This window comes from Chiloscyllium punctatum, chromosome 11, assembly GCF_047496795.1.
Source record: "Chiloscyllium punctatum isolate Juve2018m chromosome 11, sChiPun1.3, whole genome shotgun sequence".
Lineage (NCBI taxonomy): Eukaryota > Metazoa > Chordata > Chondrichthyes > Orectolobiformes > Hemiscylliidae > Chiloscyllium > Chiloscyllium punctatum.
The window spans coordinates 95735227-95747676 of record NC_092749.1 but is presented as its reverse complement, the minus strand read 5'-3'; the positions used below and the strand labels follow the sequence as shown (position 1 = coordinate 95747676).

At 41.5% G+C, this 12450-nt stretch overlaps 1 protein-coding gene across 2 annotated transcripts in view; it reads left to right on the top strand.

Annotated features, from left to right (window-relative positions):
* Positions 1–12450, top strand: part of pcmt (protein-L-isoaspartate (D-aspartate) O-methyltransferase) — a 56334-nt gene that overhangs the window by 34882 nt on the left and 9002 nt on the right. For both annotated transcript variants that reach the window (XM_072581318.1, XM_072581319.1), the window contains exon 8: positions 1321–1527. In XM_072581318.1, coding sequence (XP_072437419.1) covers positions 1321–1500 — 180 coding nt within the window. In that variant the 3' untranslated portion in view covers positions 1501–1527. The remainder of the gene's footprint in view (positions 1–1320; positions 1528–12450) is intronic.

Sequence of the window (12450 nt, the reverse complement as noted above, 5' to 3'; positions counted from 1 at the left end):
CCAAAAGCTAGTATTGTTGTTGTAATTGGATCAGTGCCACAAGTAGACACCAAATAGTAGCTAAGAAACAGTCAGTTTTGTTCTTTTAGTTTCAGCTAAATTTCCCACTTTTGAGACACATTCAAGATAATTTTTGGTTAAAAATTAAGAGCTGTGCAGAGATGAATTGGGTTGATTAATAAAGATGCACTTGTAACCTGATACGTACCCAGAATGTTCTTGCATTCTCTCAAAATGGCTAAATCTGGATTAATTCCACACAGGATAGTATGCTGACTTGTAGGCAGTAATTTAATGCTGTGACATTCATTTCAAGAAACTGTAGGTATTGTCTGAGGATCGTTCATTGAAACATTTGGAGTCAGCATTATAAACTTGGCAACTTCACTGGAATCAAATGCCACGAACTAAATGGAAGGTTTTGCTTAATTTCTGAGGGCTTGTGCACATGAACAAACTGTTTAACATGTTCAAAGTGAGACCTCTGTTTTGTTTTACTGTGATGGTATCAATTACTATTTTAAATTCAGCTACAGTTTTAGGCATGCAGTTTGCTGCCTGATGTGAGGAGGCAGGCGGAATTGTGAGATTGTATTGTAGTTAGTGGGTGAGTCAAAACCATGTTATGCACTTTACTTGCTCCTTGCAAGTTAATGTTAAGCATACGTACTAAATAAAACACGCAAAATAAACTTGTTTTTATATAACACACCACTTATGCCCACAGCAAGAATCCACAAATAGCAATGTGATAAAGCCAAGGTGATCTGTCTCATGCTGATTTGAAGGATTAGTATTAACCAGGACACTGGAATAACTCTGTGTCTTTGCATAGTGACTGGGGATTGATCTTGTTCACTTGAGACAATAGATAGGATGCTGCTGTCTTGTTTTGATAGAAGGCGGCCACCTCCAACAGTGCCTTAATCCCTGAGTACTGCACTGTCAACCTAAAATTTTGTGGTTGCCTCTAGAGTAGACCTCGACTGGGCAACCTCTTGACTCAGTGAGGGAAAATGTTGTGTCGCAACTGACGTTAAGGGGCTCGGCTAATGTGATGGGTATAGAAGCAAAAGCATTGGTCAGCACGTGATTAATTGAAATTCTGAGTGATATTAAATTTTATTCGTCCATGTTCTCTAATTTCCCCTCTCTTTTTCTCCTTCCACCCCTCTGTGTACCTCCATCTTTTTTTTCTTTCTCGCGCCCTCCCTCTCCTTTCCTTGTTCTTCTCACCCTTCCATGTCTCTACTCTCATTTGCTTTATCCTCTCCTTGTTATTGTCCCCCTCTGCCTCCAAACCATTCTGGCTTTCTCCAGTTGCTTGATCAGTTGAAGCCAGGTGGGAGGATGATTTTGCCAGTCGGCCCTCCAGGAGGAAACCAGATGTTGGAGCAACATGACAAGCTAGCGAATGGCAGCATCAGCACGAAACCCCTGATGGGAGTGATCTACGTGCCTTTAACAGATCAAGATAAGCAAGTGCCAAGGTGGAAGTGACTCTGCACAGTCTTCCTCAGAAACAAGGTGAAGTGGTGTGGATTGGAACACGCTGCAATGATTTGCCTGGCTGCTACTTTTAATATTTTTGTAACTCCATTCCATCTAATAAATGGACTAATTCAGATGTTTATTGTTTACAAAAATAATGAATGAGGATTTGGGTTAATAAAATGAGTGTTGCATGCTTTGGAAATGCTGTTTTAAATAGTTCCAAGGAATCACTCCATGGGTGGGCAAAGGCAAGGCATGGTAGGTTTAACATTAACCTACCATTTTGGAAGTTAGTTTTCTACTGTATATTTTGACTGTAGCAGTTCAATAATTGCTGCATAATTAAATTAAAATGTTTAACTGAAGTTGTTTAATTGCCTGCATAGCACATTGTTTTAGCTTCAGATTCCTGAATCAGAAAGGTAATGTTTTAGTTATAGTTTGAAAGCACTGTGGGGAGGTGGCTATTTTCTATCTGCAAAATAGTACCACAGAATCTGATTAACGTGGCAGGAAACCCATTGCCACATCCCAAGCCCTCGGATTGTTCTGCTTGCCTAAGGTGGCCTGCCAAGTGCTTACAATGTGTTTGGCACGAAGCCAGTAGTCCTAATGCTGAAAATGGACAAACTTTGCCTGGTATGGAATACACATTCTTCAATCCCTTCTTCCCTCTCCATGCACAGAGATCACCCAAGTCTTAGGAATCCAGGTAACAACCAGGATAAGGGAGATAATCGACCCACTTGTCATTGCAAAAGCCTTCCATTATTTGCAGCTGTAGGGTTGATCGGAACCCAAATATTATCACTTCTGGAACGGATGATCTTTTTGGAAATTCTTGTGCAGCACAGCACGTCTTGCAGACTCTGACTGAATGGTGATGTACAAAACTTGGAGGCAAGGGAGACGAAGAGATCAGAAAATGCAGTACAACCAGAGAGAGAGAGAGAGAAAACAATGTTATTCTGCAGGAAAGGAGTACAGAATTGTCAGAGGTGGGTAGAGGCTGAGGTGGTTGTGGGAACTGGTGAGACTGTACTCTGCTTATGATGCTGTCACTGTGCTTGCTGTTTGGTGGAAAGTTTTTCATCCAGTAATAATGAAGGAAGAGCAATACTTGCGCAACTTGCAATGTTGAGTGTGGGACTTGATGAAAAGTGGGCGTATGAGAAGCATAGAAACACAGAAGATAGGAGCAGGAATAGGCCATTCAACCCCTCTAGCCTGCATCTCCAGTAAATACGCTCAGGGCTGATCATCACCTTAATTCCCCTGCCCTCCCTAAATATCTCTTGATCACTTTAGCCATAGGAGTTGCATCCTCCTCCATCTTGGAAACACCTATCTTGGCCTCAATCACTGTGATAATGATTTCAACAGACTCAACGCTTTCTCTGGGAAAATAAATTTCTCCTTATCTCAGTCTTGAAAGGTTTGCCCCATCATTAAACTATGACCCTGATTCTGCATCTAACCTATTTAGATTTGCAAGAACTTTATGGATTTAAGGTTCTCACTAAACTCTATTGAATACAATGCTATCTGACTTGATCCCTCCTCAAAGTCGCACTTGCTATCCCAGGAGTAAATTTGGTAAACCTTTGCTACACTCCCTCGATAGCAAGAAAATTCTTCCTCAGAGACCTTAAGAAATAAATAGATGTAGCAGAAACTTGGGAAAGAGGAGGGTCTCATCACCTAGGGAGTCGGCAGAGCATAACCATTCCTATTTGGTGGATAGTGGTAGTATGAGAGAGCATCTACAGGCTAACCTATCCCTTTTCATGTGGGTAAGAAAGATAGTAATCTTGTTCCTGATGGGGTCTTAGAATGATGTTCTACCATTGGGCAGCCATATTTGTAATGAAAGATTGGAAAATTCTGTTATGGTATGTAGTCAGTACAACTGCACTGGACTGAGTGTTGTATTTGAAAGAAAAATCTGCAGAGACAGCCTTTAGTCCTAAATGCAACAAATGACATGAATTGGGAAATGTAGAAAGATATTGCTGCCTGCCTCTGAGATCGGTATGTGAATGGGTTTGTTATGGATGGCTAGGAAAGGAAGCCACACCCTTATTATGTGTTCATGACTTTTTGCATATTGCCATGTCCAGGCATTTATTGCTTATTTCTAACAACTCATTCCTGACCACTAACTGCAAGCGATGTTGCTTTCAACTTGTATATTTGGTGTAGGTGATTTCTATGATATTGACCTAATGATGATGAAGGAATGGTGATAGCTCTTTTAAAATCAGTGAAGTGTTATTAAACCAAAACCAAATTAAAGAATAGGGTTGAGAAACATTGGCCATGATCAAATGGTGGAGCAGACTCAATGGGCCAAATAGCCTAACTCTGCTGTCTATTTTATGGTCTTAAAGGGGCACTGTAACATAATTCATAGAACTAAATTTAAAATTCCAATGAAAATGCTTTGTGAATTCCTAAAACATTCCCGCTCCTGCAGTGTTCATAGCTGTAGATGGCCTCAAGTGTGCCAGTGAACTCCTGTTGGCTGTCTGGACATAGTTATGACTACCTTGGCCAGGCCCAGGAGCAGACCCTTGAGGGAGTCCTCTTATCTGTCATCTCATCCCCCTTCACATTGGGTGGCCAAAGGGAGTATGATTGTGGGGCTGAAGTGCAAACAAACTTGAGGGGCTGCAAACTGCTGCAATACAGTCTGCTCAAGGCTGCACAAAACCCTGGAGGCTGTGAACAATCTTTCACCTCTTTTATTGCACCGGACCGCTGCCTGCAATACCCTTTACTCCTGATTCCTGAATTGTAGAGGAGCATTCACCACCACCACCTCTGGATGACAGGATGGAATGTCATGGGGAGTCCAGACGGCTGACGAGGGCAGACAGTGGAGGATATACAGCGGCAGCCAGTACAAGAGATTCCTTTGTGCTGAGTGAAATGGCACAGATTGAATCTCTGACATGCCTCTGAATATGTGGAATGAGTTCTAGTGATTCTCTAACTGGCCTGGGGTCAACTCGAGCAGGGGTCTACCACATGCCTCCAAGTCTTGACGTGGGAGGGCTGCAGTTTTGAAGCTATGGATTGCATTGGCTACAGTCTAGATGGGGAAAGGCAACAATGTCTGTTATTGGGGTATCCTCCAACACCTCCCAAACCAAGATGAGATCCTAGTAAAGGACAGACAAGCAACTCCAACAAGGCATTTTGGAGACCTAAACTATCTACAAGTAGGAGTTGCGTGTTATAGCTGAGGTCATATACCTGGTGGAAGAAATACTTTGCAATGGTGCACTGCCTAGGACGGAGCTTGGCATGAAAGCAGTGTTGCAGGGTTTGAAGATGGCATATTGCCACTTGTGTATGAAGGTAAGGAATGGTTGTGTGTGTTCAAGTCAGGATAATATTTGACTTGGAGAAGAGCTGATCATGGATGGGGATCCTAATCTCCTTTTATTGTCTGTCTAAGTAAGAGATACAACTGGTTTGAAATGTATTATCAAAGGAGCTTCAGCTAGTTGTAGATGATACACCTGTGCAAGGAGTGCCAGTTGAACAGGCTGCTTTGTCTGAGTTGTCAGTTTGAATGTTCTGCAAACAAATGAGGGTTGTTTTATCTCCCTCCACATCTAAAACACCAGTTAGGAGAGTGAGGACTTGACCTGAGGTTCTGCACAATACCCATCATGTTATCTCTTATTCTGCCAGTCATCAAGGTTTGGACACTGAGATTAAACATAGTGTGTGAGGGACACAGGAGGAACTGGAATAGGAAGCAGTTGGTGAAAATATGAAGAATTGCATCGAGGAAGAGGCCTCACTTGGGAGAAGGGAAACTGGCGGTCTGAAGTCTCTACCTTTACTGGATCAACACACATTCGTCAGGCACCAGGTTTAAGACTCCTCCACTCAGCTGTGTTGCTGTGTTTCTCTCATAGCTCCAATTCTTCGGTTAGGCTTAAACATAGTACACAAATTTTGTCAGAGAGGGTCTCCTGGTGTTAGTGTCTATAACCGCTGGGCCAGAAGGTCTGGCTTCAAGTCTGTCCTCAGATGTGTTGTAACGTGTATTAAACAGCTTGATCAAAATTTCTGCCAAGTACCTGAAATGAAGCCACAGTTCAGTGCTTTATTTTGAGAAAAATTGCTTGCAGTGTCCTGAGTGCTTCCAAATGACAATCAGTAATGACACTGATCATTCCACCCTGCAATAAATTCATAAGACCTTGCAACATGAAGACTGTCGCAGATGCAACATTTTGGTACCTTATCATGAGTGGGGCATTCAGCCCTTGAAGCAGTTCTGGCATTTGGTACACTTGACTCAGTGATTTAGTTTTTTTTAGGAACAACTTTCCACTGCCCTTAATATGGAAAAAGCACTTTACAATTTCATTTCTAATTAGTCTTACTCTACTTTCAAGATTGTATTTTCGTGTTCTGGATTAAGTACTTCATTTAGACGTCGCTCCTCAATCTTAAAAAGACATTCGTAGAATTTGTCTGTGCCATTTAATCCTTTAAACCATTGTATAATTCTGTTGTGTCTCTTTCTCCACCATCCCTCAAACACTGAAACTAAGATATTTTGTCTTGTCCCATGCCTAAAACTGATGTAAATAGGGTTTGACCAAGTCTCTGCATAAGCGAAGCATAATCATTTCTTTGCATAACTGTGGATTTGGATGATTACATTGAAATAAAGTAGCCCCAAATGTTCTCCAGTATACAAACTTGAATGTGCAGCCTTAAATTGAATGCAACGTTCAAATATTGATACAAAATCTAATTGTTGAACAGAGAGCCTCAGAATGAGAATATAAAATGCTGCTATTTCCTATACATTTTAAAGCATTTTCACATTAGTTTGGGTGAGGAAGTTCAAGTACCAATTTTTGACTTATTAAACTTCCTTATTATACTGAAGAAAACTATGTACATCTTCAATCACCCTAAGATCCAATTAATTTGAAATTACAAATTTATTACATTGTTTGTGTAACAGCCCTTAAAAGTATTGCAAAGTAGATGGCAAATGATGAGACTAGGTGCTGTAATCAATATAAAATGGGCCATATTTTCTCCGAAGCAGACATGTCAATGAAAGAGTTAGAAGTTTGTTGGGAACTTGTGATAATTGTGTTCCCAAAGACTAAAGGACTTGGAAATAAATCGGTCATAAAAAGCAAACCAACCCAAAGTACCTGTGGAGAAGAAAGTTGACATTTCAGGTCAAGAGGTTTCTTTGACTCTTCAGAACTAGTGCAAGTCAGTTTTAATGAAGATTTATTAAGGAATAAAAGGCTTTTTGAAGAGGTAACAGAAAGGTTTGATGAAGGCAAGACTATTGATATGGTGTACATAGACTTCCAAAAGGCAGTGCCACATTACAGACTTACAAAGTTATAGGTTCTGAAATAAAACGGACAGTAGCAAATTGGTACAAAATTCACCGTGGTTTAGGCTGTCAGATTAATTGTTAGTGGCTGTTTTCAAGTTTAAAGGTGATTTGTAATGGAGTTCTTCAGGGGTTAGTATTGGATTATTGCTTTTCCTGATGTTTGTTGAATGTTTAGATCTTGGTGTGCAGGGGGCAGTTCAAAAATTTGAAGATGATTCAGAACTTGGGAGAATTGTGAATTCAGAGGAGGACAGTGTAAAACTTCAAAAGGGCATTGAGAAATTAGACTGGGCAGATTGAATTTCATCTGCTACCTATGTGGAGACGTGTGCGGTGATATACTTTAATAGAGCATGGAGGGACAGTATAAAACAAAGGCTGTGCAGGAGCACTGAGATCTGAGTGAGTATGTACATTAGTTATTAAAGGTGCCAAAATAGATAAAGACCTGTTAATAAAGTATACAGAATTTTAGGCTTTGTAAATCGGGATGAGAGGGGGCAACTTTTTCACACAGAAGATGGTACGTGTATGGAATGAGCTGCCAGAGGAAGTGGTGGAGGCTGGTAGAATTGCAGCATTTAAGAGGCATTTGGATGGGTATATGAATAGGAAAGGTTTAGAGGCATATGGGCTGGGTGCTGGCAGGTGAGACTAGATTGGTTTGGGATATCTGGTTGGTGTGGATGGATTGGACCAAAGGATCTGTTTCCATGCTGTATATGACTCAGTTTAAGTGCAGGGAGATCATGATGAACTTATATAGGACAATGGTTAAATCTCAGCTGGAATATTGCATACAGTTCCGAGTGTTATTGTAGACAGGTTATGAAGGCAGATGACATTTCAGAATAGTTCTAGGGATGAGAGAATTCAGTTGAGAGGAAAGATTGGGGGCTGTTTTCCTTGGTGAGGAGATATCATGAGTCTGGACAGTGTGGATACAGAGAAAGATCCTACTCCCAAAAGCATTGAGAACCAGAGGCCACAGTTTTAAAATCTGTTGCAAAAGAAAAGTGCAGAACAAAGGAAAAAGTTTTTCCACTCAGCGAGAGTCTGGAATGCGCTGCTTGGAAGTATGGTAGAGGCAGGTTCAATCGATGCATTCAAGAGTGTCTTGACTGGGAGCAAGGATAAGTCAGTGACAACAGTGGTCATTGGTCTGACTTTGAGAGTAACGACATGAGTTTTAGATGACCTGCAGTTTACAGAGGGTTAAAATCCAGAAGCGCAATGCGGTTCTCTGGCCTGGGGCTAACAAAGGGGCAGAGGGGGTTTCAGTAACTTTTCAAACCGTTATTTCAGCTGGACTCGATGCATTCTCCACGCTGAGATTTCTTCAACTCGTCTTGATCTAATTTTCCCCCATTAGTTAAAATTGATCTCGTTATCATGGAACAGGCTTGATGAGTTTAGTGACCTACTCCTATTTCTTATGAGCTCTGAGATCACTGGCCAAGTTCATTCTGTTCTCCAGATTTAATCCAGCTCCAAGGAGTTTGCCAATCATATTCAGTTACTAAAGGCTACAGGATAATGGGTTTGGAATCTGTTCAACATGCTTGTTCAAAGACTCTCCCTGTCGGGTCCCTTGGCAGGATATGTGATCTCAGTTTCCCTGCTGAAATTTGGATTTTCAAATACCTGCCCATCAGCTCAGATGGTGAGAAACAATTACTTAAGCACCTGTAGGTGATCAAGGCTAAACTCCAGTCAGCATTTCTCAGCAAGAACAGCTTCAGCATCCTTCTACTCTCTCCATCTACATGAGTACGGAGGTCAGAGAGAACAATCTAGCTCTCAGTGCTGGCAAAACCAAGGAACTCATTTTCATCTTCAGCAGGATGTTACTCATGTCCCTCTACACATTAACAGCACAGAGCTGGAATGAGTGGAGAGTGTCAAGCTCCTGGGAGTGGTCATCTACAACAAGCTTTCTTGGACTCTTCACATGCATGCACTGGTTACAAAGGCCCAACTATGTCTCTTCCTCAGGCAGTTGAGGACATTTGGCATGATGGCGAATACCCTTGCCAACTTTTATAGGTGTGCCATTGAGAGCATTCTATCTGGATGTTACGCTACCTGGTGTGGCAACTGTCCCATTCAAGATCAGAGACGGTCACAGAGAGTGGTGAACTCGACCTGGACGATCACAAAGGCCAACCTCCCATCTTATCAAATCCATCTACCAGGCCCGCTGTCAAGGTAAGGCCGTCAGCATTCTCAAAGATCCATCCCACCTTGGCAATGCTTTTCTTCGACTTCTACCATCAGGGAGAAGGTACAGAATCCTGAGCGCACACTGGTTTCGACTGGTTTCTATTCCACTTGACTGTTTGTTAGAATACTGAATGGACACTCAAAGTCTTAATGTTCACCTGTACCTGTGTTTTTGTTTTTGCTGCTGTTTGCCAATTATTTATTAATCTATGTGATTTAACTATGTGATCTGCCTGTATTGCTCGCAAGACAAAGCTTTTCACCGTGCCTTGGTACATGTGGCAATAAATTCAGTTCAATTCAGAGCTTATGACTTAATGAAGCTTGTAGATAGCATATTTTCTTGAAGTCCTCATTCCCAAGTTGTCATTTATTAGAATGCCTCGTTTGTGATTCCATGGATATGACAAACATATTTAAAAACTTAAGACTGTGTGGACAGTTGCATTGTGGCTGATCTTGACCAGTTTGAAAGAGTAGTCCACGACAATACAGTAAACATTCTCTTTAAAAGTGAAGAGGTCTGATGACCATTACCATGGCCAGCCTGGGAATAATAGCTGTATTGCGGTTTGTGAATTTTAAATGTGCAGCAGGAGGAAATGTGGTCCTCCATGGACTTGGAGATAACCAACCACTCCATTAATTGCTGGGCTTGGTCCTGCACTTACACAGAGGCCACTTGGTATCAGTGTCTTCAGGATGATGCTTTCTGAGCTCCCATTTGGTATGGCCAGATGATCATTGAAGGCTAATAGATCATCCACAGCTGGTGTTGATGTTTTCATTGAGATATCACTTGAGTTTTAGTCAGTGTAGTCAGACTATCTTTCTTGGTAAAATATGACTTGATCAGCTGCTGGTTAAACCATTTTGATTGCTTGAAACTTCTTTGAGGCAAGCAAAGAGGTTCTGAGGGCAATGTTGCTCAGAGACAAAAGTCGATCATATTCTGTAATAGAATGGACCATCACCCTGCTTAGAGCATCTGCCACAGTTTGTGTTTGCCTGCAATGTTAATTCTATAATAGTGAATTAAATGAGTACTGAATCATTGAGTTCTCAAGGGCATCTTGGCACACTCATTGAAGTTAAGAGGATGACTAAGGACCTGTGGTCTGTGTTCACCTGAAAGTAGACCCATTAGATTTCTGAAGAATTTGTCACCAACTCATGTGATAGCTAAGAGCTCTTTATCAGTTGCTCTGTTTCTGACAAGGTTTAGATGCAAAGTACATGGATTTTCTCGTTCACTTGGAGTTGAATAAGGACTACTTCAAGGCCAGTGGAGAGATGTCTGTTGTGACCTTAATAGGTAATTTGGGGTCATCAGTGGCCAGAGCTACTTGATGATAAGTTTCTGCTTCATCCCTAGAAATACTTATTCAGTACCATTGTTGGCTCTTAGGCGGGTAACTTCAAGGTTCAATGACAGGGACAAGGTTGGAGATGAAGCTGCCTGTTTGGTTAACTGTACCAGGAAACCTGAATGTTTAAACCACTTGGGTTGTTAATGTCAATGATGGTCTGCCTTTTGCAGATCATAGTCAATCTTTTTTTGGATGATTCAAGCCAGCAATTTGGCCGATTTTTGTTTTTGCACATCCACATTTTGTTTCTTGATGTGAGACCAATTTCTGAAAAGACATCAAAATTCCACTAATTGTATTGTTGTGCTGTTCCCTCGTAGCCGCATGGATCAAAATATCTTCCATTTAGCCCTTTCCTTTCAGAATTGTGAGCTTAATGCTTTGAAATATCTCTGGACGTGACAATATTTTACCTGGGACCTAACTGAAACAATAATGTCTGAAGGATGTGTTTAGTGAGGTCAGCAGTTTAGACCCTTGTTCTGTTGGCACTTTACCAGAAGCTGCTGTTAGCTAAGAAGTGCACTATTAGTGGATTTTCCCAGGCTGCCATCCAAGGGCATGGAACTCATCTCGCTTTATTGTGTTAAGTTGATGAAGAGGCGGAGCTAATTAGTTTGGATTTGGAACACTGACCAGGCTAGAGCACAATTGCGTTGGCTCTGTGATTGGGGGAAAAAGAAATGACTCCTTCGTAAAATCCTATCCAACTCTTCCTTTACTGTTGGCCAATAGTGGGTGCAGGGCCCTTCCAGGGAACATCTTGTGACATTGTAATGTGGTGCTTGGTTTTAAACTTACCCAGCCTTTGGCTGACTGATGGGAACTCTAGTCACAGTGACAGCACACCCTTTATCTGGTGATTTGATGTATGCACTGTGGAAGGCCTAACTGGTCATACGTTTGCCTACTTAGGAATGAGATTCTCTGGTTGCAAACCAAAGAGTTTTGTTAATATGTTGACCGTTGTGGACAAGAATTGCTTTGAAATGACCTTTTTAAGGGCAGAGATTGTAATTTGATTATAGGTGACTGGAGGTGCATTATGTGAGGCCTGTTGAGATGGTGCACCAACATTGTGACAGCCACTCCTGAATCCAGTTTAAATTCCAAATTTAAAATCAAAGTTTAATGCAGTGACCAGAATTATTGATCTGTATGTGTCTCTTCCATAGAAGATTATAGATTTTACCGCAATAAAACTGTGTACCCCTTAGTTAGGCAAAGTTGTGTTGCTGTCTTGCACACAATTCCAGCGGTTCAAAATACTGCTTCCTGCCTTTTCCCTGACTTGGCTGCCTTTTATGTTGGGTGAGGTGGACAACTTTGGACTTAGTCATATCATGGGCTTGGACTAAGCCTCAAGCTGCCGTGAATCGCGTCCCAGTTTTAGATTCTTAGCTGAGTTTGCCTCTTATCCAGGTCTCCTGCTGTCATGGTAGGTCTTCTTTAGACTGCAAAGAATCCATTTATCACTGAGGACCCTGACCACTATTCTATCTCGTATAAACCATACATTAGCTTATAGTGTCATAACTGTTTAAACTGACTAGTTTATCTGACTCATTAGCAAAGGGTGTCTGCTGAAGCATATCAGTAAAGGAAGCTGTTTGTTCTTCCCTCGCTTGAGAGCAGTGGTTGAACAAGGCATATTCAGGAACATAGTTCTTTTTGGTGTGAGATGGACATTAAGTATTGCCAGGATTAAAAATCTGCTGTGGTTTGGCAACCTACTGTCTAATAGGGGTATCATCTGCAGTGATATTTATTACCTGTACTGACCTGGAACTGTTCCCATTTTGAGCAGTGGCTTTGTGACCCTTCTGAATTTGTGGAAGGTATACTTCCACAACTTCCATCTAAATATCTGCTTTGGTCCACCGATATCAGACAGCTGTGGGAAGGCCACATAATGCTGGCTGGTGCAGGCATGCTGCTGATTCAGAGTGTACCCCATTTTAAGTTGAA